The 25,017-nt window shown below is 41.8% G+C and overlaps 1 protein-coding gene across 3 annotated transcripts in view; it reads left to right on the forward strand.

Annotated features, from left to right (window-relative positions):
• sorl1 (sortilin-related receptor, L(DLR class) A repeats containing) overlaps positions 1–25,017 on the forward strand; it is a 67,051-nt gene that overhangs the window by 21,186 nt on the left and 20,848 nt on the right. For all 3 annotated transcript variants that reach the window (XM_079353630.1, XM_079353631.1, XM_079353632.1), the window contains exons 6-13: positions 5,040–5,220; positions 15,619–15,720; positions 16,588–16,757; positions 18,758–18,950; positions 19,299–19,416; positions 23,291–23,364; positions 23,686–23,774; positions 24,513–24,691. In XM_079353630.1, the coding sequence (XP_079209756.1) occupies positions 5,040–5,220; positions 15,619–15,720; positions 16,588–16,757; positions 18,758–18,950; positions 19,299–19,416; positions 23,291–23,364; positions 23,686–23,774; positions 24,513–24,691 (1,106 nt within the window). The remainder of the gene's footprint in view (positions 1–5,039; positions 5,221–15,618; positions 15,721–16,587; positions 16,758–18,757; positions 18,951–19,298; positions 19,417–23,290; positions 23,365–23,685; positions 23,775–24,512; positions 24,692–25,017) is intronic.

Genomic DNA, 25,017 nt, shown 5'->3' on the forward strand with positions numbered 1-25,017 from the left:
AATGACTCCCTGAATCAAAGACTCTGCTCCTTTGAATGAAAACAGATTCATGTTCTTCTTGAACCCAGTTTGACAAAAGCTTGTAAATAGCTTTGCTGTGAAAGTAGTAAAAGTTGTGGCACTGCTGCCAGCAGCCACACAATGAAAGCAGTGATTCCATATCTCCGTTCATGCCAAAGACTTCCTCAGTCTGTTGCTTTAGATTGAAATGAAGGCAACGCTTTAGACTCCAGAAAACAACTTGTGAGCTGCAAACAAGGGCGGGCTGGTATCTGCTCAACATCCAGATACATGTCTTTACTGATCGATTGGTTTGTGTCAGTGATAACATGATAACACAACCACAGACACACACACCATACCTACCTTCAGGTGAAATGCACCTGATTTATAAAATGATGGCGTTACATTTTACTTTCAAAACAAAGAAAAGCAGCCATGAATGAATTGGTTTTATTGTGATCACATGAGTGAAATGAAATGTGCACTGTTTAATAATTAAAGCCAAACTTAATGTTACACCTTCTTAAACACAGGTTATAAGAGACGTTCATTAAACAACAGTACACAAATACTAAGCACAGAACAAAACCTACCAGAAGAAGTCATTCAAAAACATTTAGAAATACATTCATCCAGAACATGGAAATAAACACTGGAAAAAAAGTATGAATCAGCAGTAACAGCATTCCTTTCATTTGAGCCAAACTAAAGAAGAAAATATAAGTGGATGGATTGCTGTGGTGGAACTGTTGCACGGTTAACAGCTGTAAAAAAGCAGTGACAGAGTTTATATATGTATAGCCTAAAATGAAATCTCCTGATAAACAAGTTCTTCCTCCTGATAAAATGTGTTCTCCTTACCTAGGTCGCCTCCGTATTTTATGTACACATGATCATTCCTCATAATTCATTAATGGACACTTGCTCTGAAGTCTTTAATGAATTCAGGAAGCTCTACTTAAGACAGCTAGGTCAGCCTTATTTATTAATGTGATCAGATAGTTGTGCTCACTTCTATGTAGAGGCTTTACTTTTGAAACTATGCACCTCACCTCATGTTTGTAAAAAACAATAAAGGCTCACTTTTTAAATCTCGGGAGATATAATGTATTTCTTCTCACAGAGTCCTTTCTAATCATGTCCTTTTTGTGTTCATCCACACATCGTGCAATCACACCAAAAACGTATTAAAAAAAGTCGTCCCAAAGTCACAGCAGCAAAAAGACAACGTGTATATTTCCCTGTAGCCTCCCAGCTATATTCCGCCTCTCACAGAATCTGTAGTTTAAGCTTTCTTCCTCATAGATTGCCTGATTATTTAATCATTGATGGCATGCAGCGGTCAGCCAGGAAGATTTGATTGAGTCTGTTAAAGCTACCCCTCTGCAGAGCTACACCCGCCAAGAAAAACTGCAAATAATCTGGGGACAAAGGCAGCACAAATAAAGATTGATCTGAACCCAAACTCTCCCCCCTCAAGGCCCCCCGTGGCTCCATCCAATTTGGGTCTAATCCTGTTTGTTCTGGCTTTAGGAGGGGGGGGGGCTTCTGTCATGCTGCAGATCAGTCTAAAGGCCTTGCTATTGAATGCGTTTAAAACCCAATCTGATGTGTAGATCCCCCACCCAACTCTTAAGCTTCTGATCTCAGCGCTCGGAGACGGACCGAGTGCTACAATCCTCTGTGTATACAATGAGAAGTACAATCCCTTTTCTTTCACGGATTACAGACGTAAAGCAAATCCTGCAGAAGCTTCTTTTAAAATGCATCGAGACGAATAAAGGAGGGCTAACAAGAAAACATAAGAGAGGAGTACAGGTCATGGCTAAGACAGTAAACACACAGGTTAAAGTTGTCTTTGTAGTTTATTTTTGTTTTATAAAGCCAAAGACAATTAAAATGTATCAGTAGGGATTTGCACGTTTTAAGGATTGATTGTTTGACCTTCAATTGCGGTCAAATGTTTTGCTGCATAACATGGCGTAACATTTGACCGGCTGTCTGCCACTATCCGAGGCTGTATCCATAGACTGGCTGAAGCTCCAGTTAATGGGTCCTGTTCTACTAGCTGGGTGTAAACAAGCACAGTGAACTGACAGCATCTCGTGGGACCAGCGCTGTTTGTCAGTATTTGATCTACAAACAGATATAACGTTGTATGTAGGCAGTGTCAGGTTACACAGGCACACGACCAGATTCAACACATACTGTACATGTGGATGTTAATCTGCAGGGTTTACCAAAGGTGATGCTGGAACTGCTAATGTTAGCCACAATTGGCAAACAAAATGACCTCGTCTACCAGCTGACAGTTTTTAATGCGCTTTTTTTTATCTTATGGTTAGAAGCTAAGTAATATACAATATACAGAAATATACATTTTCATTTGACATCTCAAGTGGTTATGGCTGTTACTTCATTCAAAACCACAAAAGACTGGGTCCTGTCATTTCCATCTGTTATGTACCTGTCGTCCTGAGAGAGAACTTGGTTGTTGGTGTCGTTTGACATTGACATGTCATGCAACGAGATAATTTTTCAAAACAAGGTTTCTTTGAGTCAATGAGTTAATGCACTATAGGCCCAAAAGGATTTGAGTCAGATTTTCTTCTGATTCCGAATTCTCCAACCAGAAATTTTGACCCATGAGACTTTATCATCATTGAGGATGTTAGATTGCGTTCAGTTTTAACTCAAATGGCTCATTCTTAAAAGAGTTTAAAGGACATATTCTTTTTGTGTTTGTCTACCCTGCAGCAAATGTACTCCAAGATAACGTAGGGTAACAATCATCCGTTAGCTGATAGCTAACGACACAGCTATGTTAAAGGGTTAAAGTATAAGGACTAATTCCTTTTCTTTAAAAAACACTGAAATCAAATGACAAACACAACTGGCAGAAAATGAGGGGGGGGGGGGGGGGGGTTAGGAAGTGTTTATAGCATGTAGAGAGGACTCAAAAGGAAGGGACAGAGACAGACTGCCAATGGCCTTCTGTGCACTCTCAGCCCAGACAGCGTCCATCAGCTGAACAGGAACCTTTGAAAGAATGCCACAGAGGCCGAGCAGAGTAGAGACACACTGCTCCCTCTGTTCAGCTCCCCAGAGTCTGCAGGAAAACACACTGATTTAGAAGGCAGACGATAAGACGCAGTGAACCTCCTTCATTCATTCAGGCTGACTCTCTGTGCAACTGTGTCAGAACAGCCTCGCTGTACACTTGAGGCCACAAATAGTTTGAGTACGCTGTTTTAAAGGTTCACACATTAACATATGCTTTCAGTTTGGACATCCTGATGCTCCATTTTGAAATTCTGCTATTTGATACAGCAATAATAAATACAAATGAAGGATCCTGTGCTGTTGAAACAGCCCAATAAAATCAAGAAATATTCAGATATTTTTGAAGGTGTCAAAGCAGAGTCCTCAAGATGAATTCAGTACATGTTTTTTTTTTCAAGCTGACACTTCTTGATGTTGGATGAAAGTCTTAGCACTTGAATGATTTCTCAAATGAGACCTGGAGGAAAGCCTACTGAATAGCAGGATAGAAGCTGAGTATATCCTGGATATCAAAACAGTTAGCATTGCAGTGCAGATCCAAAGATGTGCATGCTTTTTGTTTGGAGTCCTAAACTCACTCTCTTAATTCCTGGGAAATTCAGAAAACATTTGTATCACTTGGTATGTAAGAAGACCACTGGTAGTACATGTAAACTCCTCACAGACAGAACAGAGGTGTGATTCAAACTCTGAACCTCTCTATTGGTAGTGACAGTAGCTGAAAATGTACGCCCTGATAAGTCTTGTACGCAGTGCATAGCGCATGGACGCAGAATGGTGCGGCAAAGTTGTTCCAAAACGGCAGTAACTCAGCATGTCAGCCAAGACACAGTGAAAACACCAGCACAAAACAAATACAACAATGGGGCCTTTACTGTTTAACAACACTACTTTTTTTCAGGGTGAGCTACATGTGTGAATGCAAACAGACGCATTCCTAAATCCGAATTTTCACAATGTTTCCTGCCTGTTCCCTGGTAAATTTATCCGGTGAAATCAGGTTGAGCTGATGTGACAACACAGCAGGAAATACAGGAATTCGCCACACGTTTGTGGTTTTGGTGATATTTTTTATCTGTTTGTCAGGAGGCTTAAGGCCTGCCTCTGCTCCATCTCTTTGTCTGTTAGTAGATTGATCAAACGTTAGGTCTAGCGTTTCCAAAATGGGGGGGGGTGCTTTTAAAAAGGACAATGCCAAAATGGTGAACAAAGCTACAATATTGATTCTGTGATGACAGTATTTGGTCAGGTTTGCTAAGTTTGTTTACATCACTAAACCCCAATCATTCATAAACTGATTTAAGGAGAAGCCACTTTCTGTTTTGACTGCTGGAAAACAGGCTGTGCGTCGTGGTGGTGGAATTAAATGTATTGATTTGATTACAATAAAAAAAAAAACAGGTTTGACAGATAAAATAGCACCTGATTTTTGGAGAACAGTGTTGTATTTGATTCGTAACTTACCTGCAGTGATAATACTGTGTAATAATATACCATTACTCTTTTTATGCAGCCACAGATCCAATCAAATGCAGTCATTCACAATTAATAACAATATTTCTGATAAATTAAAAAAGCTACGGAGAAGTCTTTTAGCAGTGAGACATAAACTAAAGGCTGATCAAGGCAGGAGGTAGAACAGGATTTCTTGTTTGATGTGAACGTATGTCTAAGTGGGTTAGTTAGATGGAGAACACAGTGTTCAAAATTTAATGTAGGCCTACTTTTACTCCATTAAGTTACCACTTGAGTGCTGTGTTTGGATAGATACAAGTACTTACGAGAAATATGCAAGAATACAAGAATGTTTTGGTTCCTATAAAATCTGTAATATTTCAAGAAGGGACGGCTCACTAATTGTTCTTATGTTTTGTTTTTTTTGTTATCGTTCCCACATCATCACCCCTTTGTTTTGTCATCCTCCCATATCTCTTTTCTTTTCCTCCTTGTCTTTCTCTGCTCCCTTATTCTAGGGGTGTGGATCCTTACGACCCCCCGACCACAGTGCTAGTCCAGAGACACGAACCCCAGGGTGTCTCCACCATCCTCAGCAGCACCGACTTCTTCCAGAGTGGACTGAACCGCCGGGTGATCCTGGAGCAGGTGGACAGCTTCCAGCTCCGAGAGAAGTACATGTTCGCCACCACCACTCGGGTAAGTGAGCGGGGCGGAGGGGCAACTGACCAACAGTCAAGTGTTTGAATGTGTGTGTGGTAATACTCACATAACCTCTACTCTAACCTTGGACTGTACTTTTCCCATCTGATCTGTGAATGCTGTTAAAGTTTTCTGTGGTTTCTTCTTGTTTGCATGAACATCAAGTTATAAGGCACCTTTACACAGAAATGTAATGTAACAGCAGAAAAAAGTGTGTTCCTGCTGTGCACCAATATTCAGTTTGAAGCTGATATTGTTTACAGCAGAGTTAAGCAGTCTAGTGAGTCGTCGGTTTCCACCTCAGCATAATGCGCTAAGTCTAACAGACGTTGGATCAATATCTGGCAGGCGGTGTGTTCGTCACTTTTAGTCTCAAGTGTTTGTGCACAGAAAGCCTCAATCAGGCAGCAGACAAACAGACAGCAGAGCAGATGGAGACGATAGTTTGAATCTCATGTCTTGTGTTGTTTTCACAGGCTGCCTCGGACAGATTTTCCTTCGTGTACCGGGCTGACAGCAGCCTACAGCTTTGGAAACAGTTGATTTGTAAAGAGACATCGGCTGTGAGGGATTAATCTGATCTGATCATCGCTATCAGATGGTCCATGATACCAAGTTAATGCATGTAACTGTACGTTAATTCGGCAGGGAAACAAAGGAATTACAAGCTGCATCCTTCATTTCTTAAGACATCAAAGCAAACTGACAATTGCAACATCTGCAGTTCTTCAAATTGCCACTTGAGGCTGCCTGTAAAAGCTAATTGGCTTGTTAAATGGCCCAACTTCTAGATCCTAAAACTAAACACAGTTCATGTCTTTAAAGCTGTTTTCTCTTCATATGACAAATGGTGGGGTTTACACTTAATATAAGGAGATTTTTGCGGACACTGTAGGAAGAGATTTAGAGACGCTCCTTTTATCATGAGTCGCTCCTGCAGCCCGCTTCTTTCAATCGTCTTGGTCTTAAGACAAGAATGACATCACGCCTTCAGCAGGCAAACTTGTTGTGATGGAGGTGCTAATCTGTGCTGCGCTGGGCTAAAGAGTCGAGCCGTTTCAGTTCGTAGCGTACCATTGTAAACTCTCTGACCTCCGCTCTGACACGAGGAGGGGGCGGGGCTCTTTGGTCGGTGTGCATGCAGGACCGCCTGGGTCTGCTCATACAGTCAGTGTGAAACAAACAGTAGACCTGAATTTAATTTACTTATTGAACACCTGAAACTGTAAAGAAACATTCACATTTGGCTTGTGCTCATTTCCAACCCTGGTTTTCAACCTTCAACCCCGACCACAGCTGCTGTCATTTAGCGGCTCTTTGCATACTGCCGACATGCTTTCACCATGTCTGCTGCGCTTCAGTTAAAGATCGACGCTCCTCAGTGTTGTCATTTTCAGTGCAACTCTTAAAGCTTAATTTGAGTGATTTAAATGATTATAGCTCGGCTGCTCTCTGCTCTGGTACTCGCAAGCATGATAATGATATATCTATAAACTCTGGATGTGTTGTCATCTGTTAGTGCAGATGCATGTGGTGCAATTTAGTGTGTACACAGCGCACAGGCGGTGTTTAACAGTCAGCTAATGAAGTCAGAGCAATATAGAGCAGCCTTTAATAAATCCCAGTGGCTAATGTGGTTAAAAGTAATGAGTAAATCCTCATTTCCAATTACTTATGTGGTCCCATAAAACACTGAGTTTAACCTCAAAGTGTTTTAGAAGCAAACAACTGCTGAGTGAGATTTTTTTCAGAGTTGGGGAAAAAAGGCTTGGTGAGAAGAAGCGTGTGCACGGTTCTAGCCAGAAGTTTTGACCTTCTTTGATTTAAAATGTTGTGTCAGTATCATCAAAATGCAAGGAAATACTGGACAGCATTTTTTTAGCATTTATCCTTTGCGAGCACTTTCTTGGACAGAACAGCTGAAGAGAGACAGGACATGTTGGGGATGAGACACAGCAAAGGGATTGAACTGGATTGGAAAATTGGATTCCAACTCTACTGCTGCACACTACGCAGAAGATCTGGTCTGCGACCTACATGTTTAAACCATTGTTTTTTTCTTTTTTTAAATCTGCTGTTGTTCAACAATTGTGTGCAATAGACGACAAGGAGGCAAGCACAGTTCCTAATTCTGTGGAAACATTATGTTAACTTGAGCAGAATATTCCAGCCTTTAAACCAAAACACTGCCCCAGATCACGGAGTGAAAGTGACAGTGATCCTGGCGCTATCGTTAGGTACCATATCATTTGCTAGGGATTGTGATCTAATTAGGCTCAGCTATGCTTTGATGATGAAGAACGTCTTGTCCTTCTCTTCTTTATGACAGCATTATTGACCGAGCAACATGGAAAACTCGTAACGCTCAACTCTTTCCCTTGATCGTGGTTTGCTCTCATTTGATTGTCTCCACTCTTACAGAAGAACTGCTGGGCCCTAGTGCATCAAATCCAAAAAACAAATGAAGAGGGAGAACAAAACCTCCTAAAATAAGTCTGTGACCTAAAACGGATCCATCAGGGGCTATCTGACATGGAAAGAAAGAGAGGCTCTGAGCACAAGAGGGCAAATGAATGCCAGTGCCAACACTTGGCCGATTTGTTTGGATTGTTCTTCCTCTAGTCTTTCTTCAGAGTTTCTTGAATAATCCATCATTCCTGCCGCATGGGATGACAGAAGTCAGAGGGGAACACGAAACATCAGTGATAATATCCACATAAAGTCAGAGAGAGTTGATTTAACAATTTACAGGCTGATTCAGAGCGAGGATTGATATCTATTGGGAAGTGCCTGCAAACTGTCCTCGACACACTTCTGCCCTGTTGTTTGTGTTGTTTATCCACAACCGCAGAGAAACACATGGCATTAAGACCTAGCAGCAACCTCTGATGTTCAAAATCTAAGCTAATAAGGAAGTACAAAAAACAGCAGTACCCTGAGTGTCCACTTGAGACAAAAAACAAGAAATCCTCATCAAGTCTCATTTTAAAATGTTCATCTTTCCAGCAGAATTAAACAGATTTTCTTTTTCAGTTTTTATAATGTCTCCTCTGTTTAGGTTTTATTTAGCCAAGAAGTTATTCACACATTTACATAATAGGGGGCGGAGCTTGATTGGCTGATAGATTGGCACATTGTTGTTGCTAGCCTGCCTCAACTCCACCTCTCTGTTTATTGATTGATCAAAGTTAGCTCGAGTCAGCAGTTCTTTTATTGCACCGCCATCGTGGGGTCTCAAAATGTCCCTTCACAAACCCATTGGTGACATCACTGAGACTACGTCCATGCTTTATACAGTGAACTTCCTGCCCCTCATACCAGGCAAGGCCCCTGCCAATACAACCATGTCATTTTCCTTTCCCCATGATGTTCTACACAGAGGTGGTTGTTAAAATAAGTGCACTTACTGTATTACATTGTCATACCTGTAGGCTGGAGCTGCACAAACACATCAGAAATGTGATTATTATTACAGCGAAAATCAATAGCAACACAAAATCTCCCTGGATAACACAGTTTAAGAAATGTTCCAAAAACTGACAGCAAACTCTTTTGTACTGTCTAACATGCACAAATATGTCTGCAACACTTTGGTACAAAACAATGCCAATGACTTTTCACAATTTCGAGACACCGCTTCTGCTCTCTAATTGTTTTTCATTTGCACCTTTATGTGACACTCAAAGAACTTGAGCCTTCAGTATTTTCCAACCTGTGACTTTGAATAAAGCGCCGCTGCTCCCCCTCTTTCTTTCTCTCGCTGCAGCTTCTGGTTTTAAAGAAGTCTTTGTTGGAAGCTTTGTCATTTTTCAATTCTCTCAGTCTTTAAATAGCACCCAGCATTGTACAGCAGGGGTATGCCTGTAGGTGTTGTGACTGACCCGTCTGTGCCCTCCCTCCTGCCTCAGATTCTAGTCTGAACTCCAAAGCTGATGAGAGCAGTCACACACACCAGTATCACCCTCAGCTAAGACACCTCCTCTGACCCTGTGTAGAAATGATCGTGTGTGTGTGTGTAGAGGGATGAAACGGATACAGGCTGACCCGTCACGAAGCATCAGCTCTATTAGCCACTTTCTGCTAGCAGAGTTCTGCCATGTTCATTAGCTATAAAAAGATGGTTCCTTTAGTGCAGTCCCACTTTCTCTCTCTGCTCTTCTGTCTTTGCACTTGTGCTAATAGGATTAGAATAATGGAATATCACAGGTCCTTTTGGCAGCACCAAGCTGCTTAAGCTAATTAAAGAGCCAGAAATGGAGAGTTTTATCTAACAATAGGGATCCTGAGGAAAAGCATGTTAATCAGATCTTAAAGAGCCCAGCCTTTCTCCCACAGAGGAGACCCGAGGAAGATAACTGGCTAAGAAGATGTAATGGGAGGTTTTGATAAGGCCCATCCCTTCTCCCCACTTTTATCTGTTAGCCTTATTCCTTCTCATTTAGATCACAGATTCTCTGCGAAGAGCCTCTGAGACAGACAGAAAAGGAAAAAAAAAACAGGAAGAGGGGATTGGAGGAGGAATGATTCCCCACGTCACAGTGCAGCATACCTCCAAGTAACTTCTGAAGTATTTTGTTTACTTTCAGTTCCTTAAACAACTCAGTTAAGTTCCTCAGACAGCTCTGAATTCCTGGCAGTCTCCTCTTCTGTGTTTTGATATTTCACAGGAAATTCTCAAGAGATGTAAGTTGTTGTTAAGAGCGTCATGCTCTTAGCTTCAATACAGAAAGTTAAAGTGTTGTTAACTGCAGACACTTACAGTTTCAGTTTGAGTAAGTCACCAAAATGTCATGAGAGAGAAAAGAGTCAACAATGTAGAACTGCTTTTCTGCAGTGCCTCAGTGAGGTGATGTGCTCACAACAAAAGGTTGGGGACTTTTTTATTTTTTTATTTATTTTTTTTTTACTTCGGATGTGGCATTAGAGGCTCACTGCCATGACTTTATTTAAAATGTTTTTCTATAATGTTTGATGTCTGGGAGACTCTCAAAAAAATGACGGGTGTAAAAATAACAAACATAATGGGAATGGCTTACTAAGATGTGTTGTCCATTGTTTCCAAACTTTACAACCATGCATTGAACTTAAAGAGGGGGAAACTGGTGTGTTGATCCACTGGTGTGTTGTGATTTCTACTTCTCAAAGAAGCTCCATGTGCATACCGAATGACAGAACATGAACACGTGAAGTGTACGTCTACATAAACACCTGAGAACTGCTGGAACACAGATCTGGAAGGGAAGACGTGTTCCCTTTGTGCTGTAATAAAGCTTTTTGAATAACATGCACCTCAGGCAAGCGTGCAGCTCGTGGGTCATTAATACATAACAGCTGATCCCTGAGTTTTAGCTGTGGATCGAGCAAACAGGGAGTCTCACGGCACTGACTGTGAAGAACATTAAAGTCAGAGAGGGCAGAACTGTGCAGCAGAAGGCGCTCTGCCCCCGAGGATTTGACCTGTGGCATTTCCAGCTTGTTTTGGTGTGAGTGCATGTACCTATGGTTGTATTTAAATGTCAGCCTTTAAAGACGAAACAGTCGCAGTTAACACGCACTCTTCCTCTGGGCCAGTCATTAACAAATGTCACCTTGCAGCAGTTTACTGTGGGCATAGAGAGCTTCCTGTGCAGGCTTTGTGGGTTATTAAATATATATATCCTGGGAAGCGTATGCATGTGTTCATTTCAAACGCCGAATAGCGTGGGAGAGATATTGGCCTTAGTTTTGCTTAAGCTACTGGCAATTTACAATGGCTTTAGGTGCCACTACAACACAATTTTGTTTTTAACACAAGGAAAATAACAGGCTGAGGCATTGGTGGACCTGCAACTCCATCATTCTTAGAGGTGCGTGTACCGTTTTTTTTTTTTTTGGAATGGAGTGTGTTGGCTTTGAAGACTGGGATGTCTCATCCCATTTAGAAACATCCTACTCTTTCACCTGGCTCCGTGTACAATGATTCACACAGAGCTCGAGTCTAGCTCTGTATGAATCATTTCCCTTGCTGTTAAAAATTCACAATAACAGTTTAATGCTTTCAGAGGCCAAAACAAGCTCGGTGCTGTGGCTGTATTTCATCTCAGAAATGACTTCTACCTGTCACATTTTAGCAGTTTAGTTTTTAGTGCTGCTTGCCGAAGCAAACAAAAGAAAATGCAACACTTTTTAAATCTTTAAGCCGGTTAGAGCCCAAAATATGTACAACAAGGACACATGATTAAAGGCAGACTCAATTCCCCTCTAATCTACGTGTCCCTGAAGAACTGCCTCGGAGACACTGGTACGTAGTCTGGACCTGCATTGCAGCACTGAGAAACATTGCTAACACTTTGTGCACTTGAGAGCACATCATCCCTGCTGTGAAATCCTCTGCCTGACATTGATGTCACTTTTGCAAGATACAAAAAGGACTGAGCAATCATCAGTATTTGCAGACCTGAGAATTTGACTCGACATCTGCTGCTCTCTCCTTCTCTTTCTCTCTCTACAGACTTCAGCATGAAGCTGGGTGTAACCAAATGGGTCAGTTTTTTTTGGTACAGCTACAAGTTGAAACATAAAGTTTGTAAGTCAGTTACCTTTCAAACAATTTTCCTCTGTCATATTGATTTCAATCTGAAGTTACCATTTCTTGTTTTATTCGGATGTATTTTAATTTTGAGTGTGTTTGCCACCCAGGCTGACTTGATCCCAGGTCTGGAAACCACATCTCAACTCAGGGATTTAAGATGTTAGTGAGGATCAGCCTGAGAGAACCGGAGCACAGTGGAATGTGTGGCAAGCTTCAGTCTGTCCGGAAAATTATAAAACCGTCTCGCCACTTACAAATAAAAATACATGGTAGACATGTTCCTGTCTTTATTCCCCTTGACTCATAAAGTCAACGGACCTAAAAAAGCGTGATTGTATAGATTGAGAGGTAGAACAAATTCTTCTTTAAACTCACTTCACAATCCGAATTTGTGTTTCCTGTGATTTCTTACCCTGGAGACTTTTCAAACAACAGTTTTTCTGCCCTTTTTTCCGTTTTCCATACTATCTATATTGTTTATTATCTCTTTGCTCTACCTCAAATAGCCCTTATCTCCGTTCCCTCTCTTTGGCTGAGTGTTGTAGCTGCTTTGCTTTCACATCACACCACACAGTCGATCGTGGCCACTACGCTAGATAAATCAATGGACAGAATGGGAAAGGCTGAAATGCTCTGCTGGAGTCGAGGGATTCTCAGGCTCTCAGGGATGGAAACAAATCCTCCTTTCCAAGACACACACACACACACACACACACACTAAACAGGATTGTAAAAGCCATCACCGGTGTGTTACAATTGCGAGCAGCTTGCTCTCTCTAATGACTGATTGTCTTTGAAAACTGCTAAACAAAATAAAAGATGCTAACAGCAAATCAAAAAGGGTTACTCTTAAAAACAGATTACAAAAAGGTGGATGGGGAAGGACCATATATTCTATTTGGGTTGTTTTACCGTCTGGCAGAGGATACAGATGTTTTCAAATACTTTGTTTGTGCCACCTTCAACATCGAGTGTTTTTCCAAGGCTGTAGTGATTGTGCATTATCGTCATGTTTCCTTTTTATAACTCGCCGTCTTGATTTAATGAATGAAATGGCCGTGTTGGAGCGCTCTGTCAGGAGGAGGCCTCAGTCTCACCTGCACTCCAGCTCATTGCCTGTTGTTATAGGTTCAATAGAGACTCTCCAGTGTGGCAACTGCTTTTAAAATTGCCCTTCAGAAACCGATGGGTGACGACACTGAGACGTGGTCCATGTTTATCCACAGTCTCAAAGTGACGCTGTCCCCCCCACCTTACCCTTAATTTGACAAGCTGCACCTGATTAGACTCAGTAAGAGACTAAATAGAATTTAGATTTTCAGCACAGATTCCGTCCTGCTTTCAGATGAATATGATTCTTCCAAACCTTTTCCTGAGCCACCAGCAGCCGACGCATACTGCTTATTATGAGATCATTGATAAATGTCCACTTTTGGCTCTTTCTTTATTACTCTAATCTTTTATAATTCAAGACACATAATGAACACAGGTTGGACGGCTCAGCTCTCTGAATGTCAGTCGGCCTTTGTTTAACTTCAATGATAGTTTTCCAAAGCCTGCCGCCTGTTGGATTCTCTCTCCTGATCTCTCCCTGTTTAACTCCCTGATGGATTTGTCTTGTTTCTCTGCCTCTTTCTCCTCTCTCTTTCTGTCTCTGGAGGGGAGAGCTGTTGAAGCATGGAACAGAGTGCTCTGAATTAATCGGGAGTAAAAAAAATAACGAAGCAGCTCGACTCCCTGTTAGTTCGAATTGAACAACATTGCAAAATATATTTACGGCTGGGAGAGCGACGAGGGATGAGAGGGGAGAGAAAACAGTGAGACGGTTTAATGAGAGTACATAGAAGAGATTTAACAAGCAGAGAGAGAAGGTTTATCCACGGAGGGGAAACTGACACATTTGGTCTGTTGCTGTGACTGTAGATCAGGACGCAGAGGGCGCTCTCATTACTCTGACATCTTTTATCTTAATTCTACGTGTAACACACTCACAGTAAAAAAGAACACGTGTCGGAGAACATACTAGTGGTAAGAAAAGAGAAAAAATCACCTCGTCCCTCCTCATCGCGCTGGACTTTCCTGAATGTTTACTTCGCGGTTCTCACCAGGGATGGGTCAAGCTTGTGAATATTGGGATCAACTCAGGCTGAGTTTGTTTGCCTGAAGCCGCAGATGCCCAAATATCTGCGGCGATAAAAAGTGGAGATTTGAAATGACAGATTTGTGTCTGCTGTCCTGAAAAACCTTCGATGAAAGTTTTGGTTAAGGATTTAAATATGTATTCATGAGACTTTTATCTAATTTTTTAAAAATAGAAATTTTCATTTATTTTAATGCCACCTAATGCAGTGCTACTGCCAGGCGACGGCTGTAGGTCATCTGAAAGCTGTTTGTGAACCGTTAATGAATAATAAAAGATGAAGAAAACATTCATGTCAGCTGACACAACTGTAGTGTTAAAGACTTCAGAGACGCTACGAAACTAATGTAGCATCTCTAACTTAAGAAAAGATCTATTAACTATTAACATTGTCACGTAAAGGATGAACTAATCAACTAAAATAGATAGTTTGGTAAGTTAATATTATGCGGACTGCATGACAATCGAAAAAAAGTGTATTAGTGTCAAGATAAGAAACTCAGATTTACAACCTGGTCCATGTGTGAGAAAATGAGTCACTGGCAAATAATTTCATTCTAAAGATCAGAGATTAAATTAGAATCTAATTCTAATAATTGCCCGTTACTTTGGAGGAGTAAATAAACTCACTATGCACAGGCCTCGTTCTCACATCGGATCATCCAGCCTTCACACTGTATTTGTTCTGGCAGGAAGAAAGTCATGGTGAAACATGTGCCCATTTTTCATCCACACATGCAGCTCACCCTGAAAGTGTTCGAGCACATTTAATAATGCTGTGAGAAGCACGCAGCATTTCCAAAGAGTGAACTCAATAGAAAAAAATAGCAAATGAAAAAACGTATAGAAAATAATCATCTTTGTCACAGCTTTATTTGGGCATTGATTGTTAAAAAACAATCCAATTTAAATGACTGATGAAGGAAAAAAAACAAAAGTTTAATTCATTTCCAGTGTATAAAATGTGTATCACTGTGCACAACGTGCATGGTGGGTAGTCAATATGTGAGGGTTCGAAAGAAAATCAGAGTCACTTTTCTGATAAAATCTCAACTATATATTCAGAAAAATGAGCCGAGTCTCTTTTTCAAACACTGTCATTTGCACACACACACACACACACACACACACACACACACACACACACACATGGGATATGCTCTTGCCATGTCTGTCTGCACACACTTGTAATTCATAAAAGATCAGAGCTCGGCTCCAGCAGCCAGACTTCTAATGCATAGGTAATGACAATGAAGACGTGTCCTCTGAGTACGTCTCTCTCTTTCTAACCACACACACACACACACACACACACACACTGCACCCCACTGGGAGTCCTTTTAAGTCTGGCCTTTTAATGTTCTCTGACTCAGCTGTCGGCTCTGTACAGCTGGAATATTAGGAAAGAAAATCATAACTAGGGGAGTCTGAGTAACTGAAGTCTGTCGTCCTTAACCTCACTTATCTGGGGACAGCGCAGATGTCTGCTTTGCCACTGTCTTTGTCTCTAAGTGTAAAGGGATTCTTTAATAAAGTTCATTGCCTTGATGGACTGGAAGGTTTCATAAAGCGTCTGTTAATTTTTAGTCGGAGCAGCTGAGAAATGTTTCCAGATTGGCCGGCTGTGAAATGTTGAAGATGACGTGCTGCTGACTGAACCGTGCCGTCTCTGTGTCCTCTTCAGAAACTGTTTGGCAGCCACGAACCATCTTCTGTTCAGCTCTGGGTCTCCTACAACCGCCAGCCAATGAAAAATGCCCGGTTCATGACCAGACATCCAATCACAGTGAGTCTCTTTTACACACACTGCTGCAATAATTCAGAAATGAAGAGTTTATGAGAGTCTAAGTTCAATATGAAATATGAAATATGCGTGTTGTATTGAAAAGTGTTGCATAAAGCTGGACTGTTTTGTTTTTTTAAGTGCAAATGTTCTCTGTGTGTAACGTGCCCCATTACCACGCATGGGTACTGATAGGCCAGCACTGCAATTTAAGTGCAGGTTTGAAACATGGCAACTAGTACACATTGATGCAGCTGTCTATATCCTCAGTGCCCAGAGTGTTGTCTGGACACGGAGAAATAGGCACATGCTTGGCTCTCACAGGATAGAGTGTGGACACGATTCTCTCAAAACCTGAAAGCTTTCCTTGGTCCAGCAGTAACTCCAAGAAGCTGGTAGTTGAGGAATAGAGAGATGACAAGTATAACGTTTATATATAATTAAAGGGCTACACAGTGGTGCACAGTGGTCAGCGAGGAGGTTCCTGATTCGAATCCCCGTCGGACAGGATCCTCTCAGTGTGGAGCTTGCACGTTCTCCCCGTGCAGTCTAAAGACATGCTTGTTAGGTGTTTGGGAGACTCTAAATTGCCTGTAGGTGTGAAGGTGAGTGTTGCTGGTTGTCTCTGTATCTTTATGTACCTCCCTCTGGTTGAATATTCGATAAGTCCTCTGAACTCAGCTAACTGCGTCAGAACAGTGTGCAGTGCTTCTTATTTCTAAAAATATGTGAAACAATCGACTTCTTGGTTTTGCTGGAAGAACCACCTACACCTCACTGCACAGAGCACGTTTGAGCTCTGATAGCCAGTATTTTCTCAGCGTGGCCTCGGTCTCATGATTCTCCTCTCTTCTTTCTTTTCCTGAACAGGAGTACTACATCGCCGACGCTTCAGAGGACCAGGTGTTTGTGTGTGTGAACCACCTGAACAATGTCACACACCTTTACATCTCAGACACACAGGGCCTGTCCTTCTCTCTGTCACTGGAGAACGTGCTGTACTACAGTCCTGAAGGCTCTGGCAGCAACACACTGATCAGGTAACACAGACAAGCATGTGTAGCTCACATTTATTAAAGCTAATCTTAATCCCAATTAATGTTCCTGTCGGTTAAGATGCAAATGAATCTTCACAGGAGTCGACTAGAACAAGAACAGTGAAAACGATTGAACACTACTAAACATGGGATCACAGAGTCTGCAGTTAAAAAAACTTCAATTAATTCGATGACTGGTGAACACTACTAGCCTTCAGTTCCCCTTGCAGGTTAACGTCCATATCCGCATGTTGACTGTGGTTAGACATTTCTCCGAACATCTCTGCTCCACTCCTTCGAGATGCTGATTCACATCACAGAGTGAGGAGAGCTGTTGCATTACAGCTTAGACGCAACATTTAAAGAGCCTTGTGGGCCTACATTAATTAATAAATATTTGATTATTAGTTTAACTGGCTTGTAGTTTGGGTAGTGGTGCAGCGTTGACTAATCAGCACGTATTTGACCCATTTAGAAGTTTTGTGGCTTTTTGTGCTTGGATCAGGAAAATCCAGAACATTTGGGTGAAAGGTTTTCAGATTCTTCACAAAATGTTTCAACAAAAAACACAAAAAATGTGATACCAATGGAAACAAAAGCTTAATTATGTGCTTTAATATTACCCACAATCCCTTTTTTCTAGTAACAAGCCTTATAAGACTTCACACAGTCCTCTAAACCAAATGGTTTCTCAGATTTCTTTTCAAAAAACAGAATCATTGTGATTCAGTCAAAAGCTTCTGAACTAGTCAGCTTATTTTTATTCCCTTCTGCCTTTATGAAATGAATTTGTCGTACCAGGATGAAGATTGAACCTGGTGTGTACGCGCAGGACAATTAAGGCCAACCAGCCAATCAGAGCAGCTTCTTCAGCATCCTCAGGAACGGTTAGGAATGTGTGTGTCCCATCACAAAAAAGCTCATCACTCTGATAGTCAAAGGCCTCAGCAAACACTGACACATAATGCGGCTGTATCTAATAAGAGACAATCTGTTGATGTGACGCTGCAGCTCTGCAGTCTGACCTTTCCAGCACTGTGTTCATTCTTCATCTGCTCAGATTTTTTTCAATGCTGTGTTGTTTTGGCAGGATCAGTCTGAGTGTTGACTCAGACGTTTGTCTGCCAATGAGGATTCTGTCTGTTTGTATGACACTATGTCTTCTCTAATGAAATTATCTGTGGATCTCTTTCTCTCTCCCCCGGATGTTTACATTGCTGATGCTTATAATTTACCTATATTTGTCCTTCAGTGTTCTTGAACTAAGTTAAGAGGAGCACAAATAGGGATTATGGTGATAAAAATAAGCTCTATGCAGGACATGAATCAGCAGAACCATTTAAAGCCATATTGAATTTGAAATAACTTCACTGTTTTAACAACCGGAGGTCTTAAAATAATTCTTCTTATTTTTCTGTTGTTAAAAGTTTGTGCTAACATGTAAACAAAATGGCGACCTATTTTGATCATCGGTTAATCCTTTCAGGTGTTTTTTTTGGCCAACGTTGTCAACTGTATACCGACTCTTAATGTCTTATGCAATGATACAAAATACTTAAAGTGCACACACAGACAGGCATCCTCAGCTCCAATCAACAAACAAACAAACAGAAAATGTCTAAGAGCGGCTGCACTCGACTTGCTCATGTGAACATCGACGTCGTATCATCTGAATCTTTTAGGTTTGTAAAGAAAGGTCTCAGGGTTGTGACTCAGAAGAAGCAGTGTTAAGCTTAAATAAACGTTACGTCCTCCATTGTGAGTAATTAATTTGTTACAGCTCAATAAGCTCAAGTGAAGGACAAATGAGTAACCACGTGATTAATACAAATAAATTAAAAAACAAGTTTAAAATGACTAACGTCTCTTTGTGGCTTGGAGAAATGTTTATAGTTTAAACTTCTTAAGATGTACATGTTTCAGATTAATTAAAATGAAGAATCTAAACCTTCCTATTGGCTACCTGAGCCTGGTGATGAGCACATTCCTCCTCTGTGTTTCAGGTACTTTGCCAATGAGCCTTTCGCAGATCTTCACAGAGTGGAGGGACTGCGAGGAGTCTTCATCGCCACGCTCAACAACGGCTCTGTCAGCGAGGACAACATGCGCTCCGTCATCACGTTTGACAAAGGGGGGACGTGGGAGCTGCTGCAGCCGCCCGCTGCAGACAGCCTGGGGGGATCTATGGACTGCCAGGTACGCCTACCTGCTTTAACGATGTCTGTTTGCAGGCAGAAGAAATGGCTCCCTCATTGTTGCCCATTATTTTCAAAGATTGATTTTTATGGCTGTTTTGATCACTTCATGTGGTCGTATATGAAACACAGTATGTTTGCTCTGATGCTGATGTCTTCACTCAGCTGCGCAGCTTGGTTTCTGTCTGTGAAGGAAAATCATTGTACTGCATCTGCTGCACTCGTTCTGACCTGTTTACATAGTCGGTTAAAAAACAAATGTGTCTGACTGATTATTCATTTAGCAGGAAGCCCTCAAAGACAAGTGAGAAATGTGAAGACATGAAAGACGCTCCGCTCTCTGTTTCAGCTCAGTAAAGGTTGCTCTCTGCACTTGGCTCAGCGCTGGAGCCAGCTGTTCAACATCCAGCTGAGGAGGATGCCCATCTTATCCAAAGACTCCGCTCCGGGACTCATCATGGCCACAGGTGGGACCACAAGCAGCAACGTCAGGGACTCCTCAACACCTCTTTTCAAACCTCAAAGGATGCGCATAGGGAGAGAAATGCAGCATTGAAACAAAGCAAAGTAACAGAACAGATTCATAATAGTTTTCTTTTCTTGCACTCTGACCTGAATCAGTTTGAGATCATCATCCCAACTGAAATGAAAAACAAAAACCTGTGCTGTAAATAATCCAAATCCACTCACCCTGACTTGAAGCATACTGTTAGCATGAAGTGCCTGTGATAGTCCGTATGAGCAGCAGATTGAATTTCTTCTACTTTGAATCCACAATATGCACAGAGTACAGGCACAAAAAGTATTTTTAGGCCAAATTATTGAGTGAAATTTGAGATCCCAGATGGTGTCTTTAAACTTTGCTAGCTTTACTTCCTTTTTTTTTAAACTCCTCAGTCAGTTTTATCTCATCCCTACAGTCCTCTGAACTTCCTAATGTCCCTGACACAAACTAAAAAAGTATTGTATTTTTAAATTTCAGCATGTTGGCAGGACTTTGACTGAGTGTCTCTTAGTCATGGCCGATGAAGGGATTGTGAGGGCCATCTGTTGGAGGCTCGCTGTCAGAGCTGGAGCCAGGCAAGCTCAGGCAACTTTGTTCTGATAAGGCAGATATGTTCTCTCTGCACAGGAAACGAGCAACACAAGCGCTCCTTTTGAAGTAATGAGCTGAGCTTCCTCTCAGTAAATATACACTTCCTGTATAGCCCTTCACTCAGTAAATATAGTTTCTGAACTGTCTGGTTCAGTGTGTTAGTATTTTGAAGTTTGTTTTTCAAGGTAAGAGGAAGTGTTGAAATGATTCACATCATACCAAAGGTTATGAGATCCTGCTAATTTACCATCAATATATTCAGAATTACTCGAGGTCACCTTACAAAGCAGAGATACAAACTAGGGAGGGCGACCATTGCGGGATTTTTGGGTCAGATACCGTCATTGATAATGGTCAGAGAAAAAAATCTGACACTGATACATCGGCTGAGATCTTTCTGAGATCTGTAGCGATAGATAGATGTAGATAATCCCTTTTATTGTGTTGATCCCTCAAGTGCAGTTATCAAACACTTTAGAGACAAGATGGTCTCTCGCAGAGCGGCAGAAGTCTCCGGACCCCTTTAGTGGACTGGCGGGCGGGTGAGTTGAATTGAAGGAAGGGGTGGGTGTGTTTGTATGCAGAGAGGTGCAGATGAGCGAGGTCATCTTAAAGGTGAGGAGCAGAATGACGGTGTCTAACCAGGAGCCGGTGAAGCTGCTGAAGGACAGGAGGGATTAACTGAGGGGTCTCTGGAGATGAAGGGAGCAGCAGTTCTCAAATGAAAACAGAATGAAAGTAATATTTAAAGACTTTATTGACAGATTTAAAATCATTTATTTCAAACTCATTTAGAGGCGGATATGTTTTATTGATCACTGTGAAGTTTATGCGTGACATCTCCATCATCTAAACACTGCAGCAGAGTTAACACCAACTCTTAGCAGACTGTAAAGCTTCCACTGCGTCTGGCTGTGAGCACCTGTTTTTTTGAATCACACATTTTTGCAGCGACACCGTTTTTCCACACAGGGGCCACTTTTCCTCAAACAACTGCATAACGGCTCATTAAAATACGCTCTGCAGCACCGACGCTCGCGGAGGCTGTTTGCTCTGCTGCACGGTTATGGGTGCAATTAACTCTTTGTGTGTGTTTTTGTGAATCACACTTTGTCAGTTTGACTCATTTGCCCGCGTTCATCAGGTGAAAAAAGTTGCACGATCCCTTTGTGAATGAGCCCCCCCCCCCCTCCCCCCAGAGTGAGGTGGAAACAGTTCCTGTGTTGTGTTCATGAAGCCGAGTTTCTGCTTCCAGTTTCAACCTGCTCGCCTGTTTACAGCCGATGAAAAGCATTGATTTGTTGATACTGTTCAGTGTATAGGAGGCTGCTTCCCCAGCACCCAGCCAGTCCCTCTAATTAAATTCTTATTAGATAATGGGCATAGGGAGAGAGAGAGAGAGAGAGAGAGAGAGAAAGTAAGAGAGGGGGCAGAGGAAGACACAGATAGATAGAGAGAGAGTAGAGAGAGGGCTGGCAATTGCCGGCGCCATTCGTTCGTTATCGCTCTCAAGCAGATGGGATAATTACTGCTGCTGCACCCAGCGGGCACATGGCGGGTCAAACACACACTCGTGAATACAGGCAGTCACACACCCGCGTGCGCGCACACACACACACACACACACAACCCCTCACAGTACACTGACATGTTTACATCAACAACAGCCTGAATCAACTGCTCATATATTCCTCCACACACTTCAGAATTCACTTGAACATCCCAGTGTTCACCATATGGCACACATTTATTATTATTCATTTGTTTATTTATTTGTAAATGATGAATAATTATTGAATTCAGTGTATCAGGAAGCTCTGTTAGGTGTCATTCAGACAATAATATTAAACAGATGAGGGATTGGGAGGTAAAGACATGTGAGACTGAACTTCACAGGTGAGCAGTAGAGACTTTTGACCCGAGTGAACTGAAGCACGGGATCGACCCCTCTGTGATCACTCTCCAAACCTTTCACTGATGCAGCCTGTGATCAGAGTGTAAATAGTGATGCTTTGCTTTATATTTCTGGAAAACACATTTCAAGTGACTGCATGTGTTGCACTCCACTTCGCAGGCTGTGAGCCTGTGTAGGAACATTTGGTTTTATAGTCTGGTGTCTCTGGCTGTCTGTCTGATGATATTTAATGAGTGTCATTAACCCGTTTTACACAGAAATGGGGTGTAATTCATTTCGGAGGCAGCCTTACAGCCCTCGACGGAGACACTACAACTGTGCTCCTGTCTTTTTAATCTCTGTTTCTGGAAGTCATTCACCCTTAGAGATTTGATTCATTCGACTGACTTCTGCAGATACTCGCAGGCGTCTGTCTGCTGCAGATGTGGATCCTGCTGCTGATCAGTCCATCGATTGTTCTTTAAGAGTTGAAGGAAGAATGCATGATTATGTTTGTTTTTCAACCATGCTCTGACTCATAGTTTAGAATGTTTGAATGGTACACTGCCAAGTCGACACTTTCTCATTATTATTTAACTTGTTATGGCGTTGAGTACATGAGCAGGCTCTTCTTCATCTTGGTGCAAACAAAAACCACTCAGATGATCCTTTGACCTTTCCTCTGACTCCCTAACTCATGGTATCTAACCAGCAAGACAGTGCTGTATCTCCTGGATGCATTTATACACTGCTAAGTACACACATTGATGTTCCTGTATGGGATCATTTGCAATAACATTTGTGATAAAATCAACACATTTCACAAGAGCCTTGCACCATCCAGTATCATGAAAAAACATCTCTCAACAGCGTCATGCTTACAATGTTGAAATTCGATAAAGGTCACACATCTCTGCAACATCCTACTTACCTCTGCTTATGCAACCTTGAGTGCTAAGAATCTTTACAAACTTTTGACCTCTTATTTTTCAGCTTCACTGACACTCCAGAAACACTACTGGAATCAATATGAAGGCTGAGGTCACTTCTGCATGTTTTAGTTCTTTGTGAATTGCCTGAGCAGATCATTCTTCATGTTCAACTTCCTCCGTTTTAAGATGTTTCATTTCACTTTTTACACTATGTCTAACAATGTACAGTGAGAGGTTATTATTTGTAAGTGCATAAAAGGGTCACATGCTTGCAAGCTACTGAATGCTTTGGTTTGACTTCTAGGGTTACACGTTTTCCATATGTGAAAGCTGAAGCCGTGGTTAAATCCTGTCTGTAATACGGAGGGAAAACCCCTGTAATGTGTGCGTTTAAAAGCCTTTCTGTCTTCTGATTGCAGGATCTGTAGGCAGGAACTTGGCCAACAAGCCCAATGTGTACGTATCCAGCAGCGCCGGAGCCCGCTGGAAGGAGGTCAGTCCAAAATCTGACACAGATGACAAGAAAAACACAGCTTGTAAAACTGAGTCACAAGCAATTCATGGTTTACAGACAGTCCTGAGCTCACCGCATATTTATCCTGACTGTATGGACCTTTATGCTCTTTTTGCTACGGCTTACCTTTTCAATGCTTAGCATCTAGGAAGAGCAAAACCAGAGCATCAGCGCTTTGTCATAGACATAGTTTAGATTGAACCACCTCCAGAATCCTGTTTTAAGAGTGGTTTGAAGAGCTAAATGACCCGTTTGGTTTTCGCTCCTGATAGTTCATTTATGATGCTTTTTGTTGTGCAGGCTCTTGCAGGCCCTTACTTCTTCACATGGGGAGACCACGGCGGCATCCTGATGGCCATCCCACAGGGAGGAGCCACCACACACCTCAAGTGAGTCCAAATGACCCTGATTAAATGCTCCTCCACGAGAACAATAAAAATCACTTTATACCTGTTTATACATCAGCTGTCATCAGTTGTTTCTTCCAAAATGAACATTTTCAAACATCAAACTCTTGAGACATTTTTTAATGACTTGAAAGCTCCTCTTACCGTGTGTGAAGACATTGACCATTAAGACGAAAATAGTTTTGAAAATTGGTCTCTTAGATTCGCAGGACAAAAAACACTTTGTCCAAAAAAAACATTTTGTCTATAAAAAAACACTGTGTCCTGAGGGGGGCGCCAAAATTGATGCAAAGTTAAAGTTTTTAACAGGAACTTTAATCAACAGAAAATATGATCAATTTAAGGGAGGAAGCTGAATCAAGATAACATATAGGAATGAATTATAATGCAAATGAAGTTACTGCCAAGGTTGGAGGAAAAGTAATTATAAAGCAGATTACACTCACTCATACTCACGTGCTTTAGCTTAGTCAGCGAGTAGTGAGAGGTCTTTGGTGGCTCAGATGAAAACAGGAATTCTTCTTCTTGCCAAACAGAAGAAGTAGAGAATTAATCCCCATTTTTTTAAGTACTGTCCCTTTAATGAAGAACCACAAACACCTTCAATGCGTTAAAGAATGATGACAGAGTACATGCAAAAAGAGATGATAGAAAACCTATAGGAAACAGCTTGTCGCTTTCTAAAAGAGACAGGTTACATTCTGTTCGTGTCCCCTGCAGGTTCAGCACTAATGAAGGCGAGACGTGGACAGACTTCAAGTTCTCAGAAAGGGAGGTGTTTGTGTACCAGCTGCTGACTGAACCCGGGGAGAAGAGCACCATCTTCACCATCTTCGGCTCCTACGCCGACCAGAGACACAGCTGGCTCATCCTGCAGGTCAACACCTCCGACGTCCTGGGTAGGTTGGAATGTCAGAGGAAAGACAGCATCCACGGCTCCCATCAGCTATTTATAAGTCAACCCCACAGCCTGTATCAATCATGGACGTAGTCTCAGTGACGTCAGCCGGTGGTTTCTCAAGCTGAATGATGGAGGTCCACATATAAGAAATGCTCTCTCCACCTGCATTTGGATCGATCCATAAACAGCCAAAGAGGTGGAGCTGACTCCTCCTGCATCCAGCCTCAAGTGGACATTTGAGGAACTGCACTTTTTGCACTTCTGCTCTTGTTTTTGAACACCAGAGGTTGTTTCCTAACTTAAATGAAACTTAACTTGTAGCTT

This window comes from Symphodus melops, assembly GCF_947650265.1.
Source record: "Symphodus melops genome assembly, chromosome: 10".
In the NCBI taxonomy this organism is placed as follows: Eukaryota; Metazoa; Chordata; class Actinopteri; order Labriformes; family Labridae; genus Symphodus; species Symphodus melops.